The sequence below is a fragment of the Anguilla anguilla genome, chromosome 1 (genome assembly GCF_013347855.1).
Source record: "Anguilla anguilla isolate fAngAng1 chromosome 1, fAngAng1.pri, whole genome shotgun sequence".
NCBI classification, from domain to species: domain Eukaryota; kingdom Metazoa; phylum Chordata; class Actinopteri; order Anguilliformes; family Anguillidae; genus Anguilla; species Anguilla anguilla.
In genome coordinates this window covers 33,450,737-33,470,341 of record NC_049201.1, presented here as the reverse complement: position 1 = coordinate 33,470,341, position 19,605 = coordinate 33,450,737, and the positions used below count along the sequence as shown (strand labels likewise).

Genomic DNA, 19,605 nt, shown 5'->3' with positions numbered 1-19,605 from the left:
TCCCTGCGGAATATTGAATTTATTGTAAAGGTGAAGAAGCAAGGAATTTAACTTCATTTATTCCTGGTCAGAGATAATAAAGTCATGAAATCAGACATCCTTGCTAAACAAATAAGTGGTAATAAAGATGGTAAAAATGGAATAACGATAACAGTAACATCGCTAACATATATGGGTAGTTGACATGACATGCAATTTTTCCATCCGGCAGCAAAAAAAACCATAACACTGGAATTATTTTGATGAGAATTGTGAAAAATGGTAAATCTCTTCAAGTTGATTGTGGACAAGATGTTAATATATGCAATGAATAAATGCATATTTTGTCAATTTCAGTCATACTTGTGATTATCCTCTGGTGTGATTTGAATGTTTATTTACAAAATGTAAATAACTCCTATTGCCATCCATAAACATTGGTAATATTTCACAGATGTGTATTTTTATAAATTAGACTCCAGAAATTAATGAATATAACCACATAAAAGTGCCAATCAATTCAATAACTGGTCAAACAAACATGAGTGAGGTAGCACATCCAAAAATAATGAAAATATACAGATTCCTTACTTTTTACTATTTATTTTTAGGCACACATTAAAACAGCGCGGACGCATTTCAGCATTACTGCCTTCATCAGATCATGTAGTAAAATGAGTATGAGGTCAGTTCATATAACAAAAGGAACAGTTATGAACACAGTTGTTAACATTTGTCACACACAAGCATGAGCAATTCTACATAATGGAACAATGAGACAATTATTCAGTTACAGCACAGTTGGCAATTACAATTCACATTTGGTAATTTGGTAAAACTTGCTGTTGTTTTAAATATCCACCAATAAATTTGTGTAAATACAAAATTGCTTATTGCATCAACATGTTTGAATAGCCTAATGTGCAAACTCTAAAACTCCTCACTGTCTTATGCTTAAATAGTCTCATGTGTAAAATTGATCTATTATTGGTCATTGTTGAACTGTGTTAAATTGATCTTTTACCTAATTACCAAATGTGAAAACCAATTTTGCTGTAATTGAATAATTGAATTGCCAGCCTTACTAATCGAATGTTCCATTATGTAGAATTGATTTCTCATGCTTGTGTGTGACAAATGTTAACACCTGTGTTCACAACTGTTCCTTTTGTTATATGAACTGACCTCGTACTCATTTTTACTAGATGCTCTGATGAAGGCAGTAAAGCCGAAACGCGTCAGCATTACTTTAATGTGTGCCTAAAAAGCCGCATTTCCACCCTAACTTTTAGTCCCAGGAACTATTTTTCAAGGAACTAAAAGGTTCCTTCAGCCCATTGTTGTCTGCGTTTCCACCGCGGTCTAAAGACCCGCGAAGATTAGGCAAATTAGCCCGCTGACGTATGAAAAAGTGATGTTGTCGTCGGTCCATCTGTCGTATGATTTCTTCTGTAGCTAACTCCATACTGCCACCGAAGTACATTATTTTCCAATAACAGGACAGCCCGGAGGGGTGTATTCCACTTGTACAACGGGTTACCAACAATGACTATATGGTTACTTTAGTATTTATTGATTTTTATCCACTTAATCACCTGAAATTGAAATATTCTTCCGCAGCCGTTGTGGCATATTATTTTACCGTTGTCAGGCAAAACTCTCGTTGGTAGTTCAACTTGGACCGCTGTTATGCAACAAACAGGATATAACATGCCAATATACAAATTGTAACTGTGTAATATATCCTCTCAAACGCATTCATTATGTTTTTATGCGAACATTCACTTTCATGTCTTGACATACGAGGCGACAAAATGCATTCACATTCCACAATAGCAGAAAACATGCACACATCGCAAACAATTTGCTGTTGAATTGCTTAATTCGACTCTCATCGTCATTTCCATATAATCGCAAAATGACAAGAATAAATAGAATGAAAACTCGGACTTGCGTGAAAATTTTAATTAATATTGCAGTGGTACAGCCACCGTTTGCTTTCATCTTTTAAAGTTACTGCTAGCAGAGCAGCTAAATACTCCAGATGCGAACCATGCACATTAAATTAGAGTCCATGTCTAGTCTTCCTGGTCTTTTTGGGGAATTGAAGAATCGCTGAGTAAAATTATGGAAGTTTGAAAAAGCAAAAAGGACGATGACTAGAATTAACCTGTTATTTTACCCTGACAAAAAGTACGAAAGGTGTTTTTTTCCTGTTTGCTTTTATTGTATCCTCGATGTAAATAACGCAGAAGTACCGCATACCTCACGTAACTGTGTCCAGCGTTTTGAGTCAATTATAACGGGCTAACAAAGAAAATCCGAATGAAAATATTCAGCAACCGAATTAAATCGTTTGAATGTTTTGGTAAGTAATATGCTGTCCCAGCACGAATGCTTCATATTTTATAAAATAGACTTAATGCTAAAGCAAGAAAAGAAGGGCACACGTGTTATAATCCTCAATCTTAATTTCTCATCTGTAGACGTTGGCAGGCTATAACAAAAAGTAGGGTACTGCGCCGAATAACAGAAGTTTGAATTCACGTTATTATTTTGAAAATAATAAATCGAATTTGAGGCTGCAGATTTTTAAAAATGGCGGTTGAAATAAAATGCTGCGAGTACTCGACCAATCAGAAATGATCGCGTCAGCGCCCCACCCCAAAAGTTCCGGTACTTTTGGAAAGTACTACCCCCCGAGCAGGGACTTTTTTGGGGGTAAAATAAAGTCCCCGGAACTTAATTTAGACCCTGGTGGAAACGCACTTTGAGTTCCTCAAAAGGTTCCTAGTTCCTGGGGAAAGTTCCTGCGGTGGAAACGTGCCAAAATAAATAGTAAAAAGTAAGGAATCTGTATATTTTTATTATTTTCGGATGTGCTGCCTCACTCATGTTTATGAGTTTTTTGACCAATTCATGTATTTTTGGGCTCAGTACTCCTCTTCATTTTGCTGGTTGATGCACATTTTTTCCTATCTTCAATACCAATCAATTCAACTTTGTCCGGAAATCCTATGGCCAGAAATTAGATTTTGATTGGAAGGATCCAATTGTACCAGAAAGCACAGAAGACATTTGACGGGCACATGCCATGACAAGAGGGTAAGTTTTTATCTCTGAAATATCTTAATTTTTCACTTTTATAGCATAACCATTGGAGGGAATTTTGTCATCCTTTGGGGTGACACCCAAAAAATTTATATATAAAGAAGTTGTATCTTATAAAATATAATATCACATAAAACCTTGTGAACATTCCATTACATTCCCATATGAAGCCCGAGGAAAGGCTTAGTGATTACAAGTACTAAAAATTACCATTAAGTCAAAATTGTCCACTGACAATTGGTCTGACAGCTATATCCCCTGGTGTGGCATAAAATCTTATCACACCAGTGGACAAAGCTGTCATTCCAGAGGACATAGTCACTTTTTCAACTAGGTTTTACATGATTACATGATTTTTTTAATAAGAACGATGTACACTTGCTTGTTTTGTCCATTTCAGGTCCAGACAGACAGAAAAGTGAGTACAGAGAGACACGAAGATACGAGGTGATCTTGCATTTACCAACCGTCTTGCAATCTTAACTGTGCACACACTATAAGATGAAGCAATGATGTGCTGTTGCACATTACAAGACAACGTTGATGTTTCTGTGCATTGCTTGCCAAAGAGAAGAAGAGAGGGTCGCCATGAATAAACAGCAACTGGAGGCAGTTTTTGTCAGCACTTTTATATGTGCAGAAAAATACAAGAAGAGGAAATCCTGAATTTGGCTGATCAGTGGTTGGGTCGACGTGACCAACACAAACTACAGTACTACAAAGAGTTGGAGCTGAGAACAAAAATATTGAATCATTCTTCATATTGTAGCTATAAATATTCTTATTTTAACTTTAAAATGTTATAGCTATATCAGCTGTATATAGTACATTAACTTGTAGAACCGTTAGAGCAAAATTCCCGCCCTAAAAAAGGCCCGCCTTCCTGAGTGACTGTTGCTATGTACAACAGATGAAGCAAATGGCGTCAGCTGGCAACATCTGCTTGAATTAATTACCACCAGAAATTGCAGATGGTTTTTGAAAGTATAATCCAGTATCTTTGTAAAGTAGTTTGGTTTGATACAATTATAAATAATGTATAAATAGGAAATACGTCTGAAAATATTGAGAAATGAAGGCATTGTTTGGTCCATTGATAAAATGCTGGGAAAGGTTATCTGCCATTTAGCCTAGCTTGCTAACGTTACTGGTTGGAATAATAATACTATGGCAAGATTTGCAAAAAAAAAAAAAAGCCCATGAAATGCTCATTAATGTTCGCAATGATTTTAGCCTACAGCTAGTTTGACCAACGTCTAAAAAGTCTAACTTTCGGTATCAGTGAATCTGTAAAAACCTCATTTGCACTGTTGTGGGAGATTGCAACATAGCCTAATGTTAATCTTGTGTAATATCTAGCGTACCTACCGACAGCTCTGTTTATACTTCCTTTCTCATCTATTTTATCTTTTGTTATTTTAATTTATTATTTATCTTATAGTTTCAGTACTATGTTTTCCCTTCACAACAATGCCTGCAGGCTAACTATTAAGAATTTAATTGCTAGCTATCAACTGCCAGCTATCAACTGCCTATCTGCTGTATTGTTAATGGTCATACACTCCTGTACTCCAATAAAACACCATCTTTTTGTACTCTACAGTATGTAATCTTTTGTTGCATGCCCATGGATGACATTTTTCTGTCGTATGTTCTCAAATGTTGGTATTTCTAATTGGTCAAAGGGAAATTTTAACTTCTTCTAATCTAGCACATATCAGCGCACAGGAAATTTTAATAAGTATTATCCATGCTCATGGAGACACTTATACCCATGGTCTATTGGGATGTCAGGTATGCCATCCCGCCAGGTTACGCCTTGGCGGGGGCATGCCCCATCTTATGTACAATGAAAAGATAATATTCCTCCATCAGGAAAATGCTGGCAAGTTACTTCGAAATTCTTTTGAAACATTGGATAGCATTGCTTTGGAATACAGCTTGTTTCATTTGTGTGCACTAAAATAGCTAATATTGTTTCTTGAAACTTGCGCTAATTTTGATATCAATGCATTTAATGGCAGGCCTAGATTTTGCAAGTTTGATTGGATGACTTATAGACAGTGGCTTTGTATGTGTGAGTAACTTGTCATTTTTGTATGCTGAATACATGTTGATTATGAGTACTGAAAATGTAACAATATCAAAAAATCTAGCAAAGTCAAAAGTGGACTGGAAAAAATAATGTATATAATTGAAATATTTCAAATAGATAACAAATTGATCAAACGAGAATCAACTGCAAAAGGGCCACAGTGGCGTAAACAGCATGTGCTTTTTTACGTACAGCTATCTTAGAAGGTATACATGCTTTGCAAATGAGTGTATATTTCACAAACGGATTGTCCAAGACAGTGAATGACAACTTAATCTTGAAAGCGACATCTCTTCATGTAAGACCAATAGTAGGCTTGTGTACTTATTCCATATTTATTTGCTGATATTGATAGTAGAATGATATGATATAATTGCGCAAGAATTTCACTTGTTTATTCCGCTATTTAGTGAGCAGTGTTTTTCACATCTGTTTTGTCATACTTTCAGCCTATTGTTGGCTGTATCTTAGAATACAAATATTTGGAGTGAAAGAATATTTGTATGAACTTCTCGATATACAGTTGAAGTCGAAAGTTCACATACACCTTAGCCAAATCCATTTAAACCCAGTTTTTCACAATTCCTGATGTTTAATCCTAGTAAACATTCCCTGTCTTAGGTCAGTTAGGATCACAACTTTATTGATGTGAAATGAATGTGAAATGTCAGAATAATAGTAGAGAGAATTATTTATTTCAGCTTTTATTTCTTTCATCACATTCCCAGTGTGTTAGAAGTTATACACTCAGTTAGTATTTGGTAGCATTACCTTTAAATTGTTTAACTTGGGTCAAACATTTTGGGTAGCCTTCCACAAGCTTCTCACAATAAGTTTCTGGAATTTTGGCCCATTCCTCCTGACAGAACTGGTGTAACTGTGTCAGGTTTGTAGGCCTCCTTGCTCGCACATGCTTTTTCAGTTCTGCCCACAAATTTTCGATTGGATTGAGGTCAGGACTTTGTGATGGCCACTCCAATACCTTGACTTTGTTGTCCTTAAGCAATTTTGCCACAACTTTGGAAGTATGCTTTGGGTCATTGTACATTTGGAAGAGCCATTTGTGACCAAGCTTTAACTTCCTGCCTGATGTCTTGAGATGTTGCTTCAATATATCCACGTAATTTTCCTTCCTCATGATGCCATCTATTTTATGAAGTGCACCAGTCCCTCCTGCAGCAAAGCACCCCCACAACATGATGGTGCCACCCCCGTGATTCACGGTTGGGATGGTGTTCTTCAGCTTGCAAGCCTCACCCTTTTTCCTCCAAACATAACGATGGTCATTATGGCCAAACAGTTCAATTATTGTTTCATCAGACCAGAGGACATTTCTCCAAAAAGTAAGATCTTTGTCCCCATGTGCAGTTGCAAACTGTAGTCTGGCTTTTTTATGGCAGTTTTGGAGTAGTGGCTTCTTCCTTGCTGAGCACCCTTTCAGGTTATGTCGATATAGGACTCGTTTTACTGTGGATATAGATACTTTGTATCTGTTCCCTCCAGCATCTTCACAAGGTCCTTTGCTGTTGTTCTGGGATTGATTTGCACTTTTCGCACCAAAGCATGTTCATCTCTAGGAGACAGAACGCGTCTCCTTCCTGAGCAGTATGTGGCTGCCTGGTCCCATGGTGTTTATACTTGCGTAGTATTGTTTGTACAGACGAACGTGGTACCTTCAGGCATTTGGAAATTGCTCCCAAGGATGAACCAGACTTGTGGAGGTCCACAATTTTCTTTCTGAGGTCTTGGCTGATTTCTTTTGATTTTCCCATGATGTCAAGCAAACAGGCACTGAGTTTTAAGGTAGACCTTAAAATACATCCACAGGTACACCTCCAATTAACTCAAATAATGTCAATTAGCCTATCAGAAGTTTCTAAAACCATTTTCTGGAATTTTCCAAGTTGTTTAAAGGCACAGTCAACTTAGTGTATGTAAACTACTGACCCACTGGAATTTTGATATAGTGAATTAAAAGTAAAATAATTTATTTGTAAACAATTGATGGAAGAATTACTTGTGTCATGCGCAAAGTAGATGTCCTAACTGACTTGCCAACACTATAGTTTGCTAACATGAAATCTGTGGAGTGGTTAAAAATGAGTTTTAATGACTTCAACCTAAGTGTATGTAAACTTCCGACTTCAACTGTATGCTACTGTCCAGTTTGTCACACTTTGTCTATATTGCATATGAGACTGGGCTGGGGGTGCTTGTTAAATGGATGAACTACATGACAATGGTGGCATATAGAAACTTCATATTTGGCATTGTTAATAGTGTATCGTGTACTAATAAAAAGTTTGTTGTTTTTACTCATAGATTTGTTGCAGGAGCAATGAATGTCAGAGTCATTACGTCCTGTCCACTAGAGGGCTTGTTCAAATGGGTTAATGAAAAATTACAAAAAAACTTAGAACCACCCTGTATGTCAACTACCTACATAGGAAATGCAGGAGGAATTAACCGAGTAAGGCTTTCAATTGACAAACATGACTTAACAGACTTAGCCAATGACTATTACGAGGGTTAAAACATGGTCTTGAGTAACTTATGAACCAAGTGAAAAAAGAAGGCTGAGAAAGAGGAGGGACCGGAAGACAAAGGTTTCTGTCAGCTTGGCAAATCTAAGGATAAAAACCAGGAAACTGGATGATGATTCATTTTTGGCTGGACCACAACAGCGGGGCCAGCCCTACAAATGCGAATGTCTGTGACTGACTGACTGACTGAGTGAGTGATAAAGTTACACCGCGCATGTCTGTGACGTCGGCCGGTTCGGTCCAGCCATATACTAGGTTTTAACCTGGTTTTGTTTTAGCTACCATTTAAACTGATTATGACGGGAAGATACCTAAATAAAGCGGAATAAGCTAGTAGTTTAAATTGAATCGAGAAACACATGAAAGAAGCTCAGCGTAAGTCGTTTGGTACTATCCCCATAAACAGCTTTTCTTTTCTTTTGTGAGAAATAAACGGCAAGTTAGCCAGCAAACCAAGTTTAACTACAAACATGTTATCGCTAACATTAGCCTTTATCGAGATCACACATTGTTAGATTTTAGGTAAAAGAGTGAGTAATTTACAGACTTTTTGTCCCGCTAACATTTATTTATCTGTTTTCCCCTTGTGACTGATTCATTTTTGTGGCTTGCTAGCAAACTCTGCTCCGACTGCTACTGATGGGTGTGAAGCCAGGGTTACATAAAGATAACGTTAGTCTATAGGTCCCAAAGTAACGTTCAATTATTGCGAAATATTTCGAACTTGAATTTTGTGTTTTCTAAAGTGTTAGTCTAACTAGTTGGCTAGGTGGTGTAGTTAGTTGTCTGACGCTATTAAGTGGGCAAGAGGTCTAATTTACTGTTGAGATTAGCCCAGTTTAATTTAGCAGATGTTAACCTAATAGTTACAAGCATCGCTGTTTGCTTTGTATTAGTCATGATTTAGCTGTGCACTTTAACCCGAAGTTAGTCTACAATGCACGAGTTTACGAATTAAGTTGGCACGAATTCCACAATCTGCTTTACTCGTGAGTATAGATTGGACGGCTGATCTATTTATTTATGTAGACACTTTATTCTATTGGAAAAGTATTTGCACTGAACTTTTTTTTGCTTGGACCGCAACAGCAGGGCAAGCTGTACTAATGCGAGTGTCTGTGATGAGGTTACACCATTGGTCGGCCGAGTTATGAAGTTACACCATTGGTCGGCCGGTCCAGCCATATACTAGGTTTTGACCTGGTCTTGTTTTTTTAAATGGCAAAAGATGGGAATGATGAAAAAGGTGAAGCAACTGCAAGGATGAGGTCTTGAGATGGCAAACAAAAAACAACACCTTGGCCACAATGGAAAAAAAAAATGGGAACAAATATGGCTGCAAGCAGTGATGTTGGGGGCCAAGCACCAAGAGTGAGCTGTAGCGCATTGAGGGGTACATTGTCATGGACTGCAAGTTAAAATGAATGTCTGATAGGGGCTGTAGACATGTTTATGTGCAATCTACAAGGAAAATCGCGGCAGATATATGAGGCGGTTGACCATAGCTCTGTATGAAAATGCTAGTTCTACATTACACAGTTTTCATTTAATTTGTTTGTCTTTTGTTTTCTCATAAAAAGTCCAAATGAGACTACTTTTTGCTCTCCAGGGAAAACATTCTGCAAATCTGATTTTGAGAAATGTCTACATTTTCACCAAAAATATTAGTCACCAGGCATTCTTCAAGCCACAGTATAATATGATTTTTTTAAATCCTATATTTAGCATGTTCATTATCATTTTTAGTTAACCAATTAAAAATTACACTACTAGCTATTGCCTTCCATTGCTGAATAGGGTTTGTCTCTTTTCAGGGCAGCAGAGTTAATGACACGCACTGGCTCAGTTGTCACTCTAGAGGTCGCCAAGCGGGGAGCAATTTACCATGGTCTGGCAACCTTGCTGAGCCAGTCATCGCCCATGACACAGAGGGGTAAGGGTGCAGAATGCTACAGGACCAGTGTTAAGAACGGCTTTCTTTCCAGAATGTAGAATGCAGTATTTGCAAAGGAATTATTTAGAACACAAATGGGAAGGCTCTTTAGATGCCACTTAGCTTATGTATTTTTACTTGTAAATAATTAGTGATTAGGTATTTGTTTCTGTTATGTATTTATCGTAGCTAAGCACTCAATTAATTATTATAGACTTGTTTGAGGCAATCCATGTCAAGTTACCTTGAACACTCACCAGGCACAAAAAAAGATGTTGCACTGAATGCAGAATGATGCAAGTTCTCTTGTTCTTCAGGGTCAGAAAACGGTCGTGGCACGGGAAAATCCAGACCTAAGAGTGAGGGTTTTGAGCTTTATAGTGCTTCAGCACAGAACGGAAATGCTGGATCTCCCCCAGTCCAGCGGGGGCACTACCCAGTCCCGAGGAAGGCCAATGGAGAGGAGAGGCTACTGAAAAAGAGAGCAGACCACCTGTCCAGCCCCAATGTGGCCAGTGAGTAGTAGAAGTATTCATCTGTTTAGCCATCTCAGCATTTTGCATTTTGTTTCCTCAATGAAGGCACAGATGTTGAAAACTTTGGCATCTTGTATTGATAATGACAAAGTGTTTAAGGTGAAGTGAGGATGTGGTTCCATCCTGACTTTGAGTCTCATCTCCTATAGACCAGCCAGAGAGCTCAGCAGCTGCATATTCTGGGGGACCCGGTGCCAAGATTACATCCGTCTCTACGGGCAATCTTTTTGCAGATGTGAGTAGACACGTGTCTGCAACAGTTGTAATTGTATATACAGTGGGGTACAAAAATTTGGTCAAAATGCCTTACAATTAATATATAAGTGAAGAGAAGCTAACCTGATCTCTAAATCGTACAAAGTTAAACGTGACACATTTCTTCCTTCTTTTAAAGCAGAGTTACTTTAAAATTTTTTACAGTTTCAAAATAATAAAAAAAGGAAAAAGGCCCTGTGCAAAAGTTTGGGAATCCTATTAGTTAGTGCTTTGTAAATCCTCCTTAGGCAACTGTAACAGCTTGCAAACGCTTCCTATAGCAATTGAAAGTCCTTCGATTCTTACTTTTGGAATTTTTCTCCATTCCTTCTGGCAGATCACTTCTAGCTCAGAAATATTATTAGGCCTCCTTGCATGCACGGCATGTTTATCTCTCCACAGATTTTCAATAATATTTAAGTCTGGGGACTGTGGTGGCCATTCCAAAACCTTCATCCGTCTTTCCTGGAGGTACTTTATTGTTGATTTCGAGGTTTGCTTTGGATCATTGTCTTACTGGAATACCCAATCTCTCTTCAACTTCAATGTCTGGACTGACTTTCGAACGTTAGCCTGTAGATTTTCTTGATATTTGGTGGCATCCATTCTTCCTTCCACCCGCACAATATTTCCTGTGCCCCCAGCTGCCACACAACCCAAACGCATAATGAATCCACCTACATGCTTTAAAGTTGGCAAAGTGTTCTCTACAAATGCTTCACCCTTTTTTCTCCAAACATACCTTAATTGGTTCCATTTTCGTTTTGTCAGTCCAAAGCACATTCTTCCAAAAGGCTTCAGGCTTCTCAAGGTTTTCTTTTGCATACTTCAGATGCTTAATTTTTGTGTTGAGGTCTTAGTAAAGGCTTCTTCTGACAACTTTGCCATGTAGGTCTTCGTTGTTCTTTTGCAGTGATGTGTGGGTTGTGCTGAGCATTTCTCACCAGGTTTTGGGCCCTTCTGTCTTCCGGACCTCAACTGTTCCATTTATCTTCCATTTTCTGATGTTTCTAACAGTAGGAATAGGTAGTTTGAAATGTTGAGAGAGTATGTATAGCCTTCTCCTTGTTGGTGGAAGTAAACTATCTTGATTCTGAAATCCTTGGACAACAGTTTAGAGGAACCCATGGTTGTTAACACCAGACAGAACAGCCACTGCAGTCGGATAATTTAGAAGGCATGGAGTTACTTCAGTAACTGAAATAAACTGAGTAAATAGTTCAGCCCTGGAATTATATTCACCTGACTCATTGAAGCCCTAATGAGTAAATCACTTGGGCCTTAGTAATTATCTTTTTAAAAAGTAACAAAGAATAATCCAAAAGGGTTCCCAAACTTTTGCACAGGGTCATTTTCCTGTTTTTATCATTTAAAAATAATAAAAAATGAAAATAAAAATCTGTCTTGCTTTAAAATTTGCAGAAAGGTCTCATGTTTAATGTTGTACCATTTAGAGTTCAGGTTTGCTCTTTCGATCGCTTAGAGATTAATTGTAACACATTAAAAGCAGGGGTGCCCACATTTTTGCACCTCACTGTACAGTGAGCTCCATAACGTTTGCGACAAAGACATATTTTTTCTTGATTTGGGTCTGTACTTGTCAGATTTGTAATCAAACACTTCACATGTGGTTAAAGTGCACATTCTCAGCTTTTATTTATGGATATTTTTATACATTTTGGTTTCACCTTCACCTAGAAATTACAGTATTTCTATACATGGTCCCCCCATTTCAGGGCACCATAATGTTTGGCACAAATGGCTTCACAGGTGTTTCTGATTAGTCAGGTGTGTTCAATTGCTTCCTTAGTGCAGGTTTAAGAGAACTTTCTGTATCTAGCCTTGATTGTAGGTTTAGGATTTGATTGCCTTTGGAGTCTGTTATTGGCTTTTGTCAACAAGAGGACAGTGAAAGGAGTTGTGGCAATGAAAGTCAAGGAAGCCATTATGAGGCTGAGAAATAAGAAGAAAAAAAAACTTTCTGAGACTTAGGCCGAATTTTAGCCTTACAGTTGTTGTAGGCCAAGGAATTAGGGTTGCATTGATAATTAATTTTTATGGCCGATTGGTGATTTTTTAAAAGCCAAATCAGCTGATTACGATTCCGATTGCTGATGTAGTTTTTTAACTACATCAGTTTCACCCTTCTACCCTCCATTGGAAATATATGGTACTGCATGTGGTGACAATGATGTAGGAATATACCCCATGCATTTTGAAATATGGCAGGTAGTCTTTATTTTTTTTAATTATGAAAAATTCTAGAGGTCCTGGAGCACCTGTTAAGATAGATGTGATCATGAACACAATATGTACCAAGATATTTAAATAATAAAACAATGCACCCCCCCTCCTCCCAATGAGCTTACAAGATTTCCATTTTCATTTAAAAATCAAACTTTTGAATGCAATCCACTTAAGATTATCTGCTTATATAAGTACATATATCATATAATGAAATATTAAGTGTTTATAGACAAATTTATACAGTTTAAAGCATTTTTAATCATGAAAAAACTGGTTTAAGCAGGTGTGTCCAAACTTTTGACTGGTACTGTATATATATATATATATATACACACACACACTCTACCGGTCAAAAGTTATAGAACACCCCCATTTTTTCAGTTCTATTGAAATTTAAGCAGTTCAAGTCCAGTGAATGACCTGAAGTGGTACTTTTTATTTAAGTAAATTAAGCCTTGAAAGTTGATGCAAATAATTCCTACATCTGTCCCAACTTTTGTTGATTACTTACAAACCCTCTGTCTGTATAAAATCAATGTTGGAACAGACTGTATTACTACACCCTCTGAAGCATTAATTGGACAATATTGCACTGCAGGAAGTAGTAGGCCTATATTGCTATCATAATGGCGAGAAAAAGGCAATTAACAAAGGAAGACAGACAGACCATTATAACCCTTAAAAGTGTAGGTCTTTCCTTTAGAGAAATTGCAAAGAAAATCAAGGTGTCAGTGAGTACAGTTTCCGACACTATCAAAAGGCACTTGGAAACTGGAGGAAACTCTGACAGGAAGAGGTCTGGCAGACCCAAAGCCACAACAGAATCAGAAGACAAGTTTCTGAGAGTCAACAGCTTGCATGATAGGCAGCTCACAGGACAACAGCTTCAAGCACAACTTAACAGTGGTCGAAGTAAGCAAGTCTCATTTTCAACAAGAAGAGAAGACTTTGAGCTGCAGGTTTGACAAGTCGAGTGTTGTACGTCGCTCTGGATAAGAGCGTCTGCCAAATGCCTGTAATGTAATGTAATGAGTGGCAGTACAAAAGCCATTGCTAAAATGGGTAAATAAGAAAAAGAGGCTTGCCTGGGCCATGAAGCACTGGCAGTGGACTACTGAAAAATGGAATGACCGATAAATCAAAATTTGAAATCTTCGTTTCATCACGCAGGGTTTTTGTATGCCGTCGAGTAGGTGAAAGGATGGTTCCTCAGTGTGTGACACCAACTGTCAAATATGGAGGAAGAAGCGTGATGGTCTGGCGCTCTTTTGCTGGATCCAGAGTTGGCCATTTGCACAGAGTGACTGGCACCCTGAACCAAAAGGGCAACCACAGCATTTTTCAGCGCCATGCAGTACCCTCTGGTCAACACCTAGTTGGTCAGGGGATCATCTTACAGCAAGATAATGACCCAGAACATTCCTCCAGGCTTGTCAGAATTATCTTAGAAGGAAAGAACAAGACGGTAGGCTTCAAATCATGGAATGGCCAGCACAGTCTCCAGACTTAAACCCCATCGAGTTGGCTTGGGTTGAACTGGACAGAAGGGTGAAAGCAAATCAACCTACAAATGCAATACATTTGTGGGAACTTCTGCAACAGTGTTGGGAAGATCTTTCCAAACAATATTTGATTTCCATTGTAGAACAAATGCCACGAGTGTGTTCAGCTGTTATATCTGCAAAAGGTGGCTACTTTGATGTCAAAGTAAAAAAAAAAATTTGAATAAATTGTGTTAAACAGAAGGATTCCATGATTTCTTTTTTATCTCCAATTGTTTATTTGTTATATGCTTTAATTTCAGAGTACATTGAGACAACTGCGTAAATTTCAATAAAAACTGGAAAAATGGAGGTGTTAAAAAACTTTTGGCCGGTAGTGTATATATACTGTATATGTATAGTGCAACGACGGAAGGAATGACATCTGTCGCAGTCTCTGCAGAAGAGTCGATTTCTCTAGTAGGCTGCACAAATCGTGCAGGTACAGTCAATGCTTTTTACCTTTAACATGGATTACCTTTATAAGATAATGTTGAAAGTCCAAATCCTGAACATGTTGCACTAGCTATTTATTCATCAGACTATTACTAGAGAATGTTGTCAAGCCTCTTCACTTTGATGGTCATCTATATTTATTTGAACCTGAATACACAGACAATGAGCTGAATTAAATTTGTGTGTGAACAGAATAGTGTAGCGTACGGTCAATTCTGCAAGTTTGGAAAACAGACGGAATTCCGATATATAGATAGATAGATAGATGTTATTTATTCTCCACAAGGGAAATTCATTTTGTTCAGGTCAGTACACTACATACAGACAATAAATAAATAAATAAATAAATAACACCACAGTACAAAACTCCACAGTAAAAACAGAAGGTATGATTCTAAAAGCAAAGATTTTTTTAAAAGAATAGCAATGCCCTCTACTCATTCTGGGAATGTGTGTGTGTTTGTGTGTGTGAGTGCGTGGGGGGTGTTAGCACAACAGGTCCAGTTCTTCCAGGCGGAGGGGGCAAGGGGGTTCCGGGGGGTTATGTTTGTTAAGGAGCCTAAAGGCTGCTTCATACTTTCTGCGTCCGCGTGTTCGTGAGGGTCCGCTTTGGTCCTCGTGACGTAAATGTCGCCATCCGCCCATGTCCGGAGGGTCCGCGCGGACCCCTATGCGGACGTCTGCGTCCAGACCAAAATTTGTGACCGCGCGGACTGTACGCATAGCAAGCACACCGACTGCGGATGCTCCAGATAACAAAATTTAATGGATGCTTGTTTTGAAGAGAGTTGTGCGAGGAGATCCGCCGTTACCCACATTTATATTGTCTATCTGGGCATTCATAAAAATATTCTTTCACCACTCAAAAATCATATTCCGTCATAGCAACAAGATAAACCCGACAATAGCCCTAAGATATGCCAATACAGCAGTGAAAACGCTGCTTACTGAATAACGAAATAAACGAGACAAAGTTCTTAAAAATGATACCATGTCATTCTACAGTCAATATATGGGACTAAAAATTGAATAAATATACAACCTTCCCATTGGTTTTACGTGTAGAGATGTCCCTTTTGAGACTGAGTGGTCATATATTGTCTTGGACAATCTGTTTGTGAAATACACGCGCATTTGTGATGCCTGGGTACCTTCCAAAATAGCTGTGCGTAATACCACACCTGTTGTTTACATTGTCGCCCTTTTTTAGTACAGTCTGGCTTGATTGACAATTCATTTATTCAGTAGGTGAGAGTATAAGCTTTCTAACGATGTCTAGCATGTCTAATTTTGCTTTTGGAATAGTGTTTTATAGGTGTTTTATAATTTAAAAAATTTTTTATCATCGCATTCACTTACGCATTCAGTCCTAAGTGACTGTAAGTGGTATGTAATACAGTCATCACTGCCTCCTCCACTGAGCGGTTTAGCCTGTAGGCAAACTGCAGCGGATCGAGGGTAGGGCTTACTTGTAAGAGGAGGCAGGGTAGCACTAGTCTCTCCAGGTACTTTACCAAGACCGATGTCAGGGCCACAGGTCAGTAGTTGTTCAGCTCTACAGGATGGTTGGTCTTGGGGATAGGCCTTATCTCGGAACACTTCCACAGTGTAGAGATGGTGTTCTCCCGGAGAGAGCAGTTGAAGAGATGACAGAACGTTGGCTAGATCGTCTGAGCATTCCTTCACCACCTTCCCTTTAATGAGATCAGGCCCGGGGCCTTGATTAATTGAGCCCCCTCAGGCCCTGCCTCACCTCCTCCTCTGTGAGGGTGATTGGTTGACCCCGCCCCTCCGTGATCTCGCGTTGGAGTTCATTCCTCAGTCCCTCTGTTGTCCTGAGTGTCAAACCAACAATAAAAGAAGTTCAAGTCGGTGACAAATTCTGTCTCCTCTCCTTCCCTGCTTTCTGTGGTTCTCTTGGCTGGGGCTTTCCCTGTGAGGACAGAGAGGCCTTGCCAGGCCAGCCTCAGATTGCCAGTTTGAAACATGGTCTCCACCCGTTCCTTGTAGCTTCCTTTGGCCTGGGCTATCTCCCTCTATAATACTATTTGTGCGGCTCTCCCCTCCGCTCTGTGCCCAGTAGTGAAGGCTCTGTGCTTCGCCTGAATTGCTCTTTTCAGGTGAGCTATGAGCCATGACTTGTTGTTTGGATAGCACTTAACCGTCTTTGTGGTTATTAGCATACTCTCACAATGTTGGATGTATGAAGTCACCGCTGTGACAGACTGTTCAAGGGAGCGGTCCTGGGTGAAAACCTCCCAGTCTGTGCAGGTGAAACAGCCCTGCAGGCTCTGGATTGCGTCACTGGACCACATTTGAACTGTTCTCTGTTTCACCTTCTCTTGCTTCAGCTTTTGTCTGTATGTGGTCAGCAGCTGGACAGCAAAATGGTCTGAGGTGCCTACGGGTGGTTTCTGTAGGGATCTGTACGCCTCTTTGATGTTGCCATAACACAAGTCCAGCTGCTTCTCCCCTCTTGTGTTACATGAAACATACTGCTCATATGTGGGCAGCACAGAGTCCAGTTTGCAGGTGTTAAAATCCCCCAGGATGATCTTGGGTGCACCAGGGGAGGCATTGTCTAGCTCAACACATTGGTAGACTGTCTGAGAAGCCCTAGTTGTATTAGCTGATGGTGGAATATAAACAGCTGTCACAATAACCTGCCCGAATTCCCTGGGTAGGTAAAATGGGTGCAGGGAAATTGACAGCAGTTCTATCTCATCCATGCAAGTTTTGTCTTTAACATGCACAGAAGAGCACCAGCGTTCATTAATATATAAACAAACTCCCCCTACCGTTTTTTTTACCTGTCATGTTCAAGTCGCTGCCCGCACGCATTGGTCCAAGAAATCCATTTAACTGAAGAATGTCGTTCTGTAAATCCTCAGATAGCCACGCTCCGTAAGGTGTTTTGCGCCTCTGAAGTTTCCTCCGTATTCCCCTCCGCTTGCCTCTCTCCCTCCTCTGCAGGCGGAGCGCGTCTATATATATCGAAAGTAAAGTAGTTCATTTTGCAGTTCATTTTGCAGTCCATTTGAGCCTCCTGCTTCGTTGTTGTTGCTGCGTTTTTAACTTCCTTGTTTGGGTCTGTAACACTTAGTCGAAAGTAGTCGAACAAAGCATTCAACAAACACACACTACACTCTGACCGTCACGGTTCGCCAACAGAGTAGCGCCCCTCCTGATATAGCGGTAGCATTCCAATGCAGCTTGCGCATGGACTGCTCACATTTTTTACATCATAAAACTGGAAAACAGATTGGCCAAAATCTCCATGTGGCAGGGCTGGGTTTCTGGGAGAGGTTCAGGGCAGTCTGAGGACCACGCCTACTAGTTAAGTAGGCACACGCACTTGGAGTGCTTCAATTAATCCAGGTATTTAAAGTGTGCTTTCTTCCCAGTAGAAGTCTGTGTGACCGAGGAAGACATAAACAGAGAGAGAGAGAGAGGAACGTACCAGCATGGAAAAGGCTGGAAAGTGCTTTGTAGTTTAATTGATTAATTTCCCTGTTGAACTCAATGGAAAAAATATTCAGGAGAAACAATGTTTGTAGTATCTACTGCATATCTGGCAGCAGCATGGTGGTTTGAGGCTCATTTGATACCTTGAACCCTTGATGACTTAAAACCATTTAGCCAACAAATGTGTTCCATACTTTATCAGCATAATTTACAGCTGAATCTAGTCCCACCCCCCGATTCCCATAGAGATCCATTCAAATGCAAAGAGTTTTTGTATTGCTTGTAGGACAACCTGAAAGTAAGATATACAGACTCTGATGATGTTGATAGGTCACAGACATCACAAAGTCATGGCATGCAAATGATTACATTACATTACATTACATTACATTACATTATAGGCATTTAGCAGACGCTCTTATCCAGAGCGACGTACAACAAGTGCATAGGTTTCATGATGTAGAGGCGCAAAAGAAACACTAGAGTGAAGTAAAGATCGTAGTGCCAGAAGTGACCACATCGATCAGGACTCCAACCCTGTAGAGTAAGCTTGTTCAGCAAGCAAGAATCCTACCAAGTACAAACTAGCACTGGAATCACACCTAATCATACAAAAAACAATCCTGCCAGATACACTAACATAATCAAATTATCTTAGCTAGGTACAGTGAGCTGAACTATAGGCTAGGGAGGGGTGGGGATGATATGCAACCAAATACAAAACATGACTCTTTTATTTGACATTGTGTTAATTTGTCTACTCTATAAGTGAATTTCCCTGTTCCTAGCTTTTCCCCTAACAGTTCACGGCAGCAAAAGTAAACGAGCAAATGGTGGCACAGGAGGTCTTAGGAGTGCATTTGTTTAATTCTTGCTAATTTTCTGACCAATGATTTGTTGTTAAGACCATTAAAAGCTTAATTTTTTGCCATTTTGGGCTTGGCCCATTTTTTTGCCCAGGAGTGTACATCCTTAAACACTACATTTCCAAAACTCTGTGGACACCCCTTCTAATTAGTGGTTGCGGCTATTTCAGCCACACCCATTGCTAACAGGTACATAATATCTAGCATACAGCCATGCAGTCTCCATTGACAAACATTGGCAGTAGAATGGGTCGTACTGAAGAGCTCAGTGACTTTCAACATGACACTGTCATAGGATGCCACCTTTCCAACAAGTCAGCTCATCAAATTTCTGCCCTGCTAGAGCTGCCTCAGTCAACTGTAAGTGCTGTTATTGTGAAGTGGAAACGTATAGGAGCAACAACAGCTCAGCCACAAATGGGTAGGCCACACAAGCTCACAGAATGGGACCGCAGAGGCCTGCACAGAGCCCTGACCTCTACCCCATCAAACACTTTTGGGATGAATTTTCATGGCTTTTTTTCGACTATTGTCTCATTTCTTCTGTTTTGTTTGTTCTGTTGCATTTAGCTGTTAAT

At 39.4% G+C, this 19,605-nt stretch overlaps 1 protein-coding gene across 11 annotated transcripts in view; it reads left to right on the top strand.

Moving 5' to 3' along the window:
• LOC118234553 (afadin-like) overlaps positions 1-19,605 on the top strand; it is a 210,204-nt gene that overhangs the window by 165,574 nt on the left and 25,025 nt on the right. For all 11 annotated transcript variants that reach the window (XM_035431235.1, XM_035431224.1, XM_035431207.1 and 8 more), the window contains 3 exons: positions 9,543-9,661; positions 9,979-10,176; positions 10,347-10,432. In XM_035431235.1, coding sequence (XP_035287126.1) covers positions 9,543-9,661; positions 9,979-10,176; positions 10,347-10,432 — 403 coding nt within the window. The remainder of the gene's footprint in view (positions 1-9,542; positions 9,662-9,978; positions 10,177-10,346; positions 10,433-19,605) is intronic.